At 34.5% G+C, this 12,280-nt stretch overlaps 1 protein-coding gene across 1 annotated transcript in view; it reads left to right on the top strand.

The window, feature by feature from the left end:
- Positions 1-3,759: 3,759 nt before the first annotated feature.
- The window catches only part of LOC149554346 (filament-like plant protein 4), a 54,816-nt gene continuing 46,295 nt past the window's right edge, over positions 3,760-12,280 (top strand). Inside the window, exons 1-2 of the mRNA XM_089828447.1 lie at positions 3,760-4,316; positions 10,061-10,181. Coding sequence (XP_089684573.1) covers positions 10,071-10,181 — 111 coding nt within the window. The 5' untranslated portion in view covers positions 3,760-4,316; positions 10,061-10,070. The remainder of the gene's footprint in view (positions 4,317-10,060; positions 10,182-12,280) is intronic.

The raw sequence follows: 12,280 nt of genomic DNA, 5'->3' as shown, positions 1-12,280 counted from the left end.
ACTTTGAGAATCATATATAAGGGAATCATTCATATTTCATTTGAAATTCTCATCTCTACACAATCTACCATTGCAATTCACGATAACATATTTTCTCTCAATCTAGAGAATTTGAGTACAAGGAGTACTTACCTACAATAGTTTATACTCAAATACGTTTGCATTATAGATTTTGATAAGTAGGAAATACTTTCCATAGTATGTCAAATTTGGATATTGTTATTAGGATGCAATTGTGTAGTTTCTTTTAGTCAAAATCACTAACTTATGTTTCATGAGTAGTTCATAAGAACCAATCTCTCATGAAAAGGGATCACTTTTGATATATCAACTTGTTAGTAAAGTTTATTTGCAACAAGGTATAAAATATTTGAACTTAATTTTGAAGGCTTTAGAGGCTTTGCAAAGGGATCAAACCTCTGCTGGCTCGAGCTTGCACGAGTCAAGAATTGTAAAGCTATTTGTGGCATTTCCTAAATGGGGCCATTATAACCAATCATAGTAATTGGCAATGAGCTATGGTTTCTAGAAGCTACACTACTTGAAATGGATGAAAATTAAATTCTATTAAAGTTTATTTTGACCTTCAAAAGTTATTGGGGCCTACTCTGATGTAATAAAATATGGATAATAATTTCTTAGGATTGGTCAACCTTAAGGTTTAGGGTTAAAACTTCTAGAACCTTCTTGGGTAGTGGAAAATTGCCTATATAAAGAAGGTCAATAGGGTTATTTATGAAAATAATGAGGGATGCATATGGTTTCTATGGCATATAGAGAATTGTAACAAAAATTTCCCATGGGGATTTACATATCATATTTTGAATATTGTAATTCCATTTTCATGGAGATTATAAGAAGCCAATTTCTTGTTATTTCTCTATTTTGTTGTATGTGTTTGTGTTAATAAGGGGAGTTCACTTCATCAAGTGTTATTTGGAAAGAAGTTCTTGAGTGCGTGGACATATCATCAAATGTGAGGTGATTTATACCAAGTCTCTAGTTGTGGGATTGAGTGAGAAGTGTAAAAATGTATCGATGAGCGAACTATAGTAGAAAAGCCAGAGGTGTGACAAAAGAGGATTTTAGAGCCCTCTAAAGAAAAGTGTAAGCATTGCAAGAGGTGTTGTGTAGATGAATGAATAATATAGAAAGAGACAAAAGTGAGGACAAATTTTTAGGAGGACATGTTGAACATGAAGGAGCAAAAGCACCTAGGGATCCTTAGGAAGATATATTTTTTCAGGGTCATTTTTAGGATTGGAAAAAAGACCCAAGGTTGAAGTCACCACTTCTTTGAGAAATCTTAGCCTAGAAGAACTAATTGAATGTATCAATGAATCAGAAGAACACTTTTATTATAAAGATATTGAAGATCTCAAGAGGGTCAAATTTGCGAAGGCCAAACTGAAGGGTCATGCAAAACTTTGGGGGAAAGAGATTTAGTTGGAGTTCAAAATAGAAGATGAAAGGAGAAAATCACAAGATGGGATCACATAGTGAACAAATTAAACATATAATTCATCCCTATCAATTATGAGCTTGATCTACTCAAGAAAATGTAACGGTTGAAGGAAGTGAAAAGATCTATTTGGAAGTGTACAAAAGAGTTTTGCCAAGTCCTCATCAAAACATGCCATGCAAAAGAGGACATGAAGAAAGTTTCTCGAATTTGTAATAGGTTAAGACCAAGTATTAATGAGGAGTTGAGTTTAGTTAGAATGCCTAGTATTGAAGAGCCATACCAGTTTTCCTCAGGGTGGAAGTTGAAAAGTTGAACAACAAGTTTGAAAGAAAGCAAGATGGAAATATGGAGGCTAAATGAAAATAAGAAAAAGAACAATGAGGCAAGTAGTAGTCTGAATAAGTGGAGAAATAATTTAAGTCTTTCAAATAATCAAAATAACATAGATCAGAGAAGAAGAGGACGAGGGCAAGAACCAAGAAGATGAGGTTTATGTGGGACATGTTTACATTATGGAGAAGGTCATAGAGCTTACGAGCATCATCAATATCAAGGGAGAACCAACAAAAGACCATAAGATAATGCATGAGTTACATATGTAGACAAAGATGCCAAATCATCTCATTTTGAAGATGTTAAAAGAGGTGAAGTCATAGTTACTAGAAGAGCCTTATTGAGTGATGAGAATGAACCCAAGCAAAGGAAGAATTTATTTCACACCAAGTAAAAGTCTAATGGTAAGGTATGAGATGCCATTATTGATAGTGGTAGCATAGATAATCTTATTTTCAAGTAAATGGTTAATTAGTTGAACTTAGAAAGAAATAAGCATATGAATCCCTACCAAACCTAGGTTGCAAAAGACTCATAAGGCCTTGGTTAATGAACAATGTTTGGTAAAGTTTAAGGTTGGGCTTCAACTATGAAGCTTCAATTTGAGAAGGAAATTGAGAATGAAAAAACTAGATAAAAAAGCTAAAAGCAAAGGTGGATTAGTTAGTTGATCTCGTCCAATAAATTGTCAGTTGTAGACTTTTTGGTAGAACGCATACTATATATCATAGGGAGAGATTCTTGAGTTTTCAATCTATGGAGATAAATTGTGATTTGCCCTATTCTGTGGTTACTCCTAGGGAGTGTTTTGCTACATTTCAAAATTCTAAAATTGAACTACAAGATGTAATGTGTGAATTTCATTTGCATAGCCTATCGTTTCTTATAACTCAAGTTGAAATCCTTTATTTTGCCAGTGACCTTCGAGTATGCTTATTAGTGCTAGACTATTTCCCAAAATCATATCTCCATTGGTATATAGATTCTAGGGTTCCATGACCTTATAAACAAATTTATAACCTTATAGACAAAACCATGCCTCCTTCAGACTAAATCACATGAAGTCACATCTTAATATATGATCCACATAAAAAATAAAAATAGAAATCTAATAATCAAACACAATACAAGATTATATTTACCACATCAACGAATCTAATTTTTTAAAAACTATAACAATATTAAGTCTTTGCTTAATTATATCAATATCAATCTAAACTCAATTATATTTTCTACTTTTTACTATTTAAATTATAAATATTTATAAAATTATACACCAAACTTCAATCTTATTCAACACTCACATATAATGATATCCCTTTATCTCAAGTCTTACCATACCCATTTTTATTGTTTTGTCGGGTGATTGAAAGATTCACTTCACTTTGATATGACCTAAAAAAAATGTAGAGTGGGGGGACAAAATTAACCTTTGGCTTGAGTGCAACCTCAAAAAACGTTTCCACCTTTATGTTAACCTTAAAAAGGTGGCATCTCTTAGTCAAGACTTCATTTTTACTATCATTGGAGGGATACCAACTACCATTGAAAGATCTCACTTAAATGATTCAAATTAGATTGCATAATCCTCAAGTCCTACCGACAATTTGCACCTAAAATTCCCCACAAAGTTTAATTTCGAAAAAAGGAAAACAAAAAACGCAAATGAATGAAAAAGTTTAAATTAAATAGGTTGAAAAATGTGATTATTGGGTAATTAAAAAAGTGGGTAATTAGGGCCTAGGATGCCATTCACGTTGAGCTAAAGCAATCTAACGCCCCACAAAAAACAAGAAGAATACAGGTCTGGCGTGGGACCCATGGCATTGAAGCTCATGCAAAAAGGGGGAGCCCACATTCCATTTTCAAATCTGGGTCCCACACGCTTACAACTATGATTGGCCACGTCTGGAAAGGCCAGAGGACACACATAATAGAACAAAACCTAGGTGGGAAGGAACAATTACAATTAACACAAGCGCCCCTAAAACCCAACTGAAGTTAAGCAAAAGCAAAAGCATTCCTGATAATTAAAGGAAGGATACCCTACGTTGGCCCAAGAATTTACATCTGGATTTATACAGTCAATCAATCCCCACCTCGTGAAACTTACACTTTCCTAAAAATCTACATCTGGATTCATACATTCGATCAATCCCCACCTTGTGAAACTTACGCTCGCCTAAAAATTTACGTCTGGACTGATTCAATCAATACCCCACATAGTGAATTTCCAAGGATGTATATTATATTTTTCATTAAAATTAAAAAATAAGTAGCTAGTGGGAACAAGCTGCAATGGGAAGATATCTAGTTGGAAAGACACAGAGAGACAAGAATTTTATTGAGATCCACCCCCGTTAGCTTCATCTGTACTACACGAGCTTATTAGCAAAGTCCAGGAATATATACATTGAGTATATATAATATATGTTTTCATATTATATGGTTTTTTTGGTGTTCAGACACAGAACAAGATTGTTTTTACCTGGAGATACTACTCCTCCTGGGATTTCAGGTAGATTGGTTATCTTCTTCTTAATAGGATTGTTTGTTGTTCTTGATTTGCAATGTGTGCTTGTACATCTTATGGAATCAATCTGCGTTGATGCTGTGTGTAATCGAGAGTGTTCGCTTGCTCAGTATGCTGACTTGGTTTAATAGAATTTTATTATGTTTTGATTCTGGACTGTAGGAGTTTGCATTCTCTATATGGGAAAACCGTAATATCTCATAATGGTCTGCAATGTGGGTTGAAGGTTTGTTTGGCTGTTTTTGCATTTTTTTTGTGTGCTATATCTGTTTAGGATTTTGGGTATAGCTTTAATTGCCTTGTTTTGTTGTAGGAATTTATATGGTATTCTTTTTGGGTTTATTGGGTTTCATCGAGTGTCTTGCAAGTATTACTCCATTCTGAAGATTTTTGCATCTAGCCCAATAATCAATGCAAGCAGGCGTGTCTTGCAAGAGAGGAGGAATCCGGAATTGTTACCGGAACTCGGTATTTGACATTCTTATTTTATATTGATTTCTGTATGCAGTCAAGATAAAAAAGCCGTCTTTCTGACTTCTCATTCTGATCTCAGGAATGAATTCGTTCTAAAATATTGAAAGACAAACTCGAAACTGTATGCCTTACCATGCTTTTCCTTTGAAGCATGTTGACTCGGGCTTCTTTGGCATTATTCTGAGGTCACGGCTCTCAGAATCATCGTATTGATTCTCGCCTCTTTGTCCAGTAGTCTCAGTTTATTTCTACTCCGATTGCAATTTTTTAATTCTGGTAAAAGCATTTGCTCTTTGTCCTTTAGATGCAGAGTGGAGCACTGTTATTTATTGACCTAACAAGAATGCCCTGTCAATATTAGCCTTTTTACGTCAAATCATGTGCGGAAGTGGCAAATCAAGCATCCAATTGCTGATATGCATTCTAGTCGGTATTAAAACATGCCAGATAAATATGCTTTTCGGGCTGAAAACGTTCACATCCGGAAGTAAATCATTGTACATATTCAAAGGTCAATTTACAACTGCATTACAAGCTCTTTATTTGCCGGAGGAAGTCACGTTATATATGGCCATAATGTGCTACTTGAAAGAGAGCAATTTAATCATTTTAGCCATTTGCTAAATTGTTTGAATTATAACATGAAACAAGAGCTAGCCTAATCGTTTGTGCCGTGCACTGCGGAAAGATTTTTGAATTGTGACACATATTCGATCCAGTTTGGCCGCTATTTCTGCACACATCTTTAATTGCATCTATCAGTGCTATCTGTTGGTTGCTGCTACTTATGTTTCCTATTATCTTCCTCATTGAGCTTGCGAAGAGTTAAGTTCTGTTAAATTTCTTTCATGCAGTGCATGCTGAATTTCAGGAGTAGTTTCATTATTTCATAGACCTGTATATTATTATTTCACGTTATTTCAGATCAATTTATTCCCGTATTTAAATATCATTCTACTTGTCTCGTTCATGACAAATGTTGGCTTAGGCTTTAGTCTTTTAGTCCTAAAATTAAAAATTTTGGAAAACTTGATCTGGAAGCGTTTCTTTAACACGATAGCAGCAAACTCTGAAAATAGTCAGGAGTCGTAGTTGTCCTTGAGAAATGGGATACTCAAATAATTACTATACATGGCTTTCAGGTACTGCATCTACTGATTTTCTAATGTTTGAATGAGACCAAATTATTACTGTGTTATTTTGCGAGATTTAATAAGACTCCATGGATTAAATGTTTATCTCTCTAACCAGTAAACCTTTTTAAAATTGTGCATTCCTCTTCTGAAGCTCTTCTCAGCATTGAAGCTTGTGACGCTGGTAAACAGATTAAAGTCCTCATTCTAAATCGGGCCTCATTAAGTGCCTCATTGTTATTAACATATCAAAGCACTCTATTGACACCAGATTTTCCTCTATATGATTAGATTCAGGTAGGCTATTTGAATTATATATGTGGCCCTATTTTCTCTCTGGTTCGGAAATCGAGACACTGGCAGGGAAAACAATTGCACTGAAACTTGATCTGCAGAGATGACGTTAATGCAGATTTTCTGGGAAAACACAAGGCTGGCTGTAATCTTCACAAGTAAACTGTAAACATGTCACAATGCTTCAACTTTATTATCACAAATTTTATAGCCGAAATTCAAAAGTTTTCTTCCAGGCTCAAAAGAGGCAAAAATGAATAACAACTGCTTCTTGAAAAATGTGAAGAGTATAATGTTTTTGCAAATCATGTTAGCTTCTACAATGTGTTGAGTCATAGAGGAAAGACTGCTTTTTAATTTTAATTTTTAGATCAAATTTAATTTGTACATTTCTTTGGAGATGCTTATCTGGGATTTCTCATGCTATGGCATTGTTTGACGATGAGTTTCTCCCCGGAGACTAAGAACTTAGCTCCAATCAATCTTCTGCTCTGTAATTGTTGACATCATAACATCAGGGCAAACAAACCTTCAAGATAAATTTGACCAAGGAATGCTATTGTGGATATCATTAAAACTTCCTTTTGAAAATTCCTTGATGGAAGTTTGTTTCTGCAATTAATCAGATCATTATCTTCTGTTTCAAGCAGTGGTGGTGCTTCTCTATTGAGCTTTGGCCTTTAGCTCTTGACATTCTGAAGATTTTACAAATTACAACATTGGCTAACCTTTCTTGATAGAAATATCAATTCTGAACCCAAATATTCTAGAGGTGATCATGGAGGTAATCTTGCAAAGTAAACTAATTATTCTTTTAGAATAGCCAATCACCAAAGAGATTCTGGCAAAGGCTCAAAAGATATAAGAATCATTTCAAACTTCAAAGAGTTGACCCAATTGCTCTTTTAGATTAGGCAATAGCCTATCTTTTAGAATAGACAATAACCTTAAAGACCTGGCAAAGGATCAAACGATGTAATCTTTGTATGCAAAGTTTATCTGATGGAAAGGTAGTACGGGCTGGAGCAAGAGTGCAATGCAGAAGGAATGAGTCTTAACTCAAAAATTGAAAATAAAAGTATATCATTAAAGATATTTATGTATCGTTTCTCAAGATACAGTTGCATTGCCAGGAAGATTTATGAAATATTCTGCTCACCAAATACTTAGACAGTTTGAAGCAAGCTTCATGGTACATAACCCCAGGTTGTCCTGTTGTGGCCTGCTATTTCCCACTAATATCATTAAATGGTTTATGCCAATCTTTGTGGGTACACCCTTAGGTCTGTATCATGTTGAAACTCTCTTAATTGGGAACTGCTGATCTAAGTATTGAAATTTTTTCCACATAAATATCTTCTTTGTTTGTTGGTGTATGTGGTACTCTCATATTGATAGCAATTATAGTTAAGGATGTCTTGTGAGGTTTCACACCATTGCTCCATTGCAAATGGCAGGCCCCCTCTTTTCACTTAGCGGAAGGGTAGTTTAATTGTCTTAGGTTTAGTAGTAGTTTGAGTTTAAGTTTAGAGAGTCTAGTTTGGGTGTTATGATCTATTCAGGGAGTCAAGCCTCAAAATGTGACGGAGAATAAGAACGAGTAAGCTCTTGGAGTTGAAAATGAAAATCACCACCAAAGAGTGATGGGAATGGAGGCTGTGATGAGATAAACCTAAGTGGTATTGATGTTAAAATGAGATCCAAGTCAGATCTTAAGTCAAGAAAGGGAAAAATGAATAAGAAAGAGACTGAAATTTGAAATCTGAGCAAAGTTTGAGAACTCATGGGTAAAACTACAGAAAGAAGGAATTGACTTGATGCAACCATGAGAAGTGAAAATGTGAGGCTTTGGGAGAATTGTTACTAATATCTGCCAAATTCGCTCTACCACTCATTCTTGTGTATCACATGGTGAATAATTATGACCCTTTATGGCAGTAATGCACAGTGATCTATATTTCACACTTTGAATGGATTTGATTTCAAGTTATTAAGTAGAAGTTTATTTGAGTAATTTAGATGGATAAGAGTAATTTTGAATGCATCCTTTCTTGACTTGATCATAGACCATACCACTAGCTGCTTACTGATTGTGAGTCTTTCCTTGCATGGTCGAATGGCATTTGAATGCACCTATTCAATCCATACTTGATCTTTGATTTGCATCCATAATTGGGATCAACTAAATGGTAGTGATTTGAAATTCATTTGAACACATTTTAGAAGCTTGCACTAGGTGAGTGGAGTTGACGACAAGACTACATCTAGTAGAGTCCAAGGGTATTCCCTCTTTCTTGCATCCTTAGGTAGAAGTAGAAATAGCCTGAATTTTCAACTTAAAGTTCAAGTTACATTTCATAAGCTGGAAATCAAAATATGTTTTCATTGCACATTGTGAAGCCTTATTGATTGAATCAATTTGACAAACTTTAGTGAACACCGTAAGTCCCCTGGTGATACCATCAAATCACATTAATATCACAGAGTGAGTATCCACATTTAAGAAGGAACCTTGAAGTCACCTTATGATCTTCTGTTGCAGTCTTAGCATGAGAAGTGTCTTTCTTCAAGAGAGGATACAATATTTGGTATTCATCCTAAAACATTAAGTGTCCTATCCTGTACATTATAGTTAGTGGAATAAGAATCACATCAACAGGTGGTATACAAAGCATTGCAGGCGTAAGAATCTTTGCTAATATAGAAACAAAACTATGAGGGTGCAGATCCCTAACTTGTGTTAGTGAGCTTCTTTTCTCTGGTGCTAACAATGTTCATGGATTTGAGTTTCTAATAGCTCTTCCTAATAATTGTTCTCATTGTGATGCTCTCTTAAGTGCAAGCTGGGGGCACACATCTTTTTAATCCCTATGATATAATTTTATTCCACAGTAAGTCCTCCTTTATTGCATTTGTGTCTTCTTCATCCATCTTTTGATATTTTGATCCACCCTCAAACTTGCATTCATTTAGTTTATGGCAGCAGCATTTGAAGGCTCCATTTTCAGCATTCTATAATGACTTTAATCACATTGTTCTAGTGTATGTAGTTCTCCCATGCTTCACTATTGCTATTTGTCTTTCAACATCTCACGGTGGGTCCTGAATATTAGAAGGCTCTTCCACAAACCAAATTGTAGTTTCCTGCAACATTAATGCATATTTTCTGACAATATTAGAAACTCTGGGAAGATAGTAGAATTATTGAAAAATTCACTGTTCCAATGGTAATGACCAAAGTGTGAAAAAAGTAAAAAGGTTCTCACAATGACTATATAAATTTCTATTTTTGAGCCATCTATTCAACTGTGTAGTGTAAGTCAACCAATCCACTGTCAAAAGGAACAGCTAGTCTTCCAATATCCAGCACACTCATATATGATGGTGGACATGCTATTATATTGTCAGATTTTAAATGGAAGCTATTGCCTCAAAGATGACATTGAAGCTGGCTTCAGTAGCATTTTAACTACTATACAATACCATTTGATACGACATGCTCAACACATCTTGGCAGTATTGGTCCTGTTATTTCTACCCATGAGATGTATTATTCTGTATTGCTTGAAAATGCATGTTAGGGCACGTGGAATTAAATGTGTTTGCTTTGTTGGAATATCCATTACTTAGATCCAATAAATTGCTTTATGAAAATCTAGAGTTAATATTTATGCTACACTGTCATTTCATTTTTCATTGTTTGAAATGCATTTTGACAGATCATACAGCTAGCAGATCAATGGATATTACCATTTGTCTTTCTGATTTGTTATGCTTATGGAACTTATTAAAATCCTAAGCAATTGTGCATGTTGTTTGTATTTACAGGTAGTAAAATATGGACCGCTGGGTTTGGTCTCGGAAGAAAAAAAACTCTGAGAAAAATGCGGCAGCATCAGATCCAGTAGATCCATCAGTTGCTCGGTCAGCATCCTATAACGAGGAACAGGTTTATTGAATTTACTTCCTACTTCCTCTCCTATCTTGAAATTTCTGAACGAAATTTAGCCCAGAATTTCTAGCTATTGATTCCTAACAGTCCACCATTTGTTTCTCATTATTGATCTTTCCTTATCATTCTCTTATCATTCTCACCTGCGATTGGGCATTTGTGCAACCCATCTGATTGCAACCAAAGTGTTTTACAAATACAGAAAATAGTATCAGAAGTTAAGGAATAAGGATAGTTGTTCAATTGTAATTCCATGAAATATCTTTAGTTTTATTTGTCAATTTAAACTATTAATCATGATACCTAATTAATATAATGTGTTGAATTATACTTTAATGTTTGCATAAATTCTCTCATGTTGCTTTCTCCTTTATTGCCTGAACCCCTTGTTTGTATTAAGCTTAGTTGCCAAATTATAGGGACATGTACGCCATTGATAAAATCCAGGGACATTTCAGTTTGCCTTAGCATATAGAGTACGACCATAATATTTTGGAAACCAAATTTGAATGTAGGACATTACTTTTTATCTACTTGTGTACAAGGTTTTTCTGTGTGCCAACTTTAAGATGAACTCTCCATGATTTAATACTTTGTCTGCTAGGTAATAACTGCAGAAATGTATAATGGGCCCGAATGATTATATAGCATGCAATTTAAAAGACACTGAGTTTTATCCTCTACTGGATATACGTCGCACACCTTACAATTTATTTGTTTCAAGGGCATCTTTGCCAAGTCCATCAATAAGTTTCTAGTTTGTATGAATTGGCTTTTGTTTTGCAGTTATGGCTTTCTTGCGAAGGCTCATTACCTCATGCAAGTACATTGGATGCCCTAGTTTAGGGTTGATGATATTCTTATGAATACCAAGTGTTTTCTTGTTTTCAATTTGTCATTGTTTCAGAGGTTTCCATTGATATTAGTTTGGATGTTTGATTTCAGGCTATACAAATCTTTTAATGTTAAATCTAAATAATTGTCCCAACTCCCAACCATTTAATTAAATCTTTGGGTGACCTCTTACAACTCATAGATGCATTAAACTAGATTATTGTGCGATGTCGGGAAGCCTATTATGTCTTATCTTGGTCAGCATATGTTCATACGAGTTACAAACATTTTAAGAATTCCTTTCAATGAGTAGGGTAACTGCCTTCATAGAGACTTAAAAAAGGTATCTATCACCCTGATCTTATATTAAAGTTATTTTTTCCACCAATTAATTTTAGTTTGAAGTTTTTATCGACAAATCGTATCTAAATTTGCAGTCTTTTTTCATAGTTTCAGAAATATACTTATGCCCTGTACTTCACACCATTTATATGGCATAGTGAACCATAAATACATTAATACTATGTGTTATTTTCTGTTATAGTGTGTTTGGATCATGATAGAAGGGATTTTACATACAATTATGTTTCTTTTGTACTGTTTAAATTAACTATGTGTCTGTATATTCAACATGGATCTCTGTAACATTCAATCTCGTCCAAACTTCCATCCCACTTGAAAGTGCATCCTAGGGCATTATTACCTTGAGCTTTTAACAGTGAAAATGAGCATACCACTAAATGAGGAATTATTGCTTAAATACAGACAAGTATGCAATTGAGAAACCAATAAACTATTATATTATAATAAGTTAAGTTTCAGAAATTAAAATGAATAATTGTTAATACACTACTAAAATTTATGGCTAGAATGTTCATTGGCAATGGTGATCATGTGCAGAAAGATCTAGATAGTAGCATGCACCATGATATGATTTGCTTTTCAGTGTTCCTGGATGTGTGAATAAGTGGAAATTCATATTACGGGGGGCAATAATAACCAATCTTCCATTCCCATTTCATGCCAAAATGACTAAAGTCAAGGGCAGCTTCCAGTGGCAGTAGTGGTTATCTATGCTAATTGAGATTGAGTGGCAATGATCAATAACCGTGACTACAATTAAGAACATTGTGTTCTTATAGAATGTGTTTTTCAGATTTATGATATGTATGTTGATTTCTATATGACTTCCCTGATGTACAAGCATAGTGGTGAACAAAAGTGCCACAGTAAGTCAGTTCACGGATCTTGTTCACAGCCAG

The sequence above is a fragment of the Cupressus sempervirens genome, chromosome 5, assembly GCF_028749045.1.
Source record: "Cupressus sempervirens isolate cs-2001-9-10 chromosome 5, ASM2874904v1, whole genome shotgun sequence".
NCBI classification, from domain to species: domain Eukaryota; kingdom Viridiplantae; phylum Streptophyta; class Pinopsida; order Cupressales; family Cupressaceae; genus Cupressus; species Cupressus sempervirens.
The sequence above is the reverse complement of the archived record's forward strand: the minus strand, read 5'-3'. Positions and strand labels throughout refer to the sequence as shown.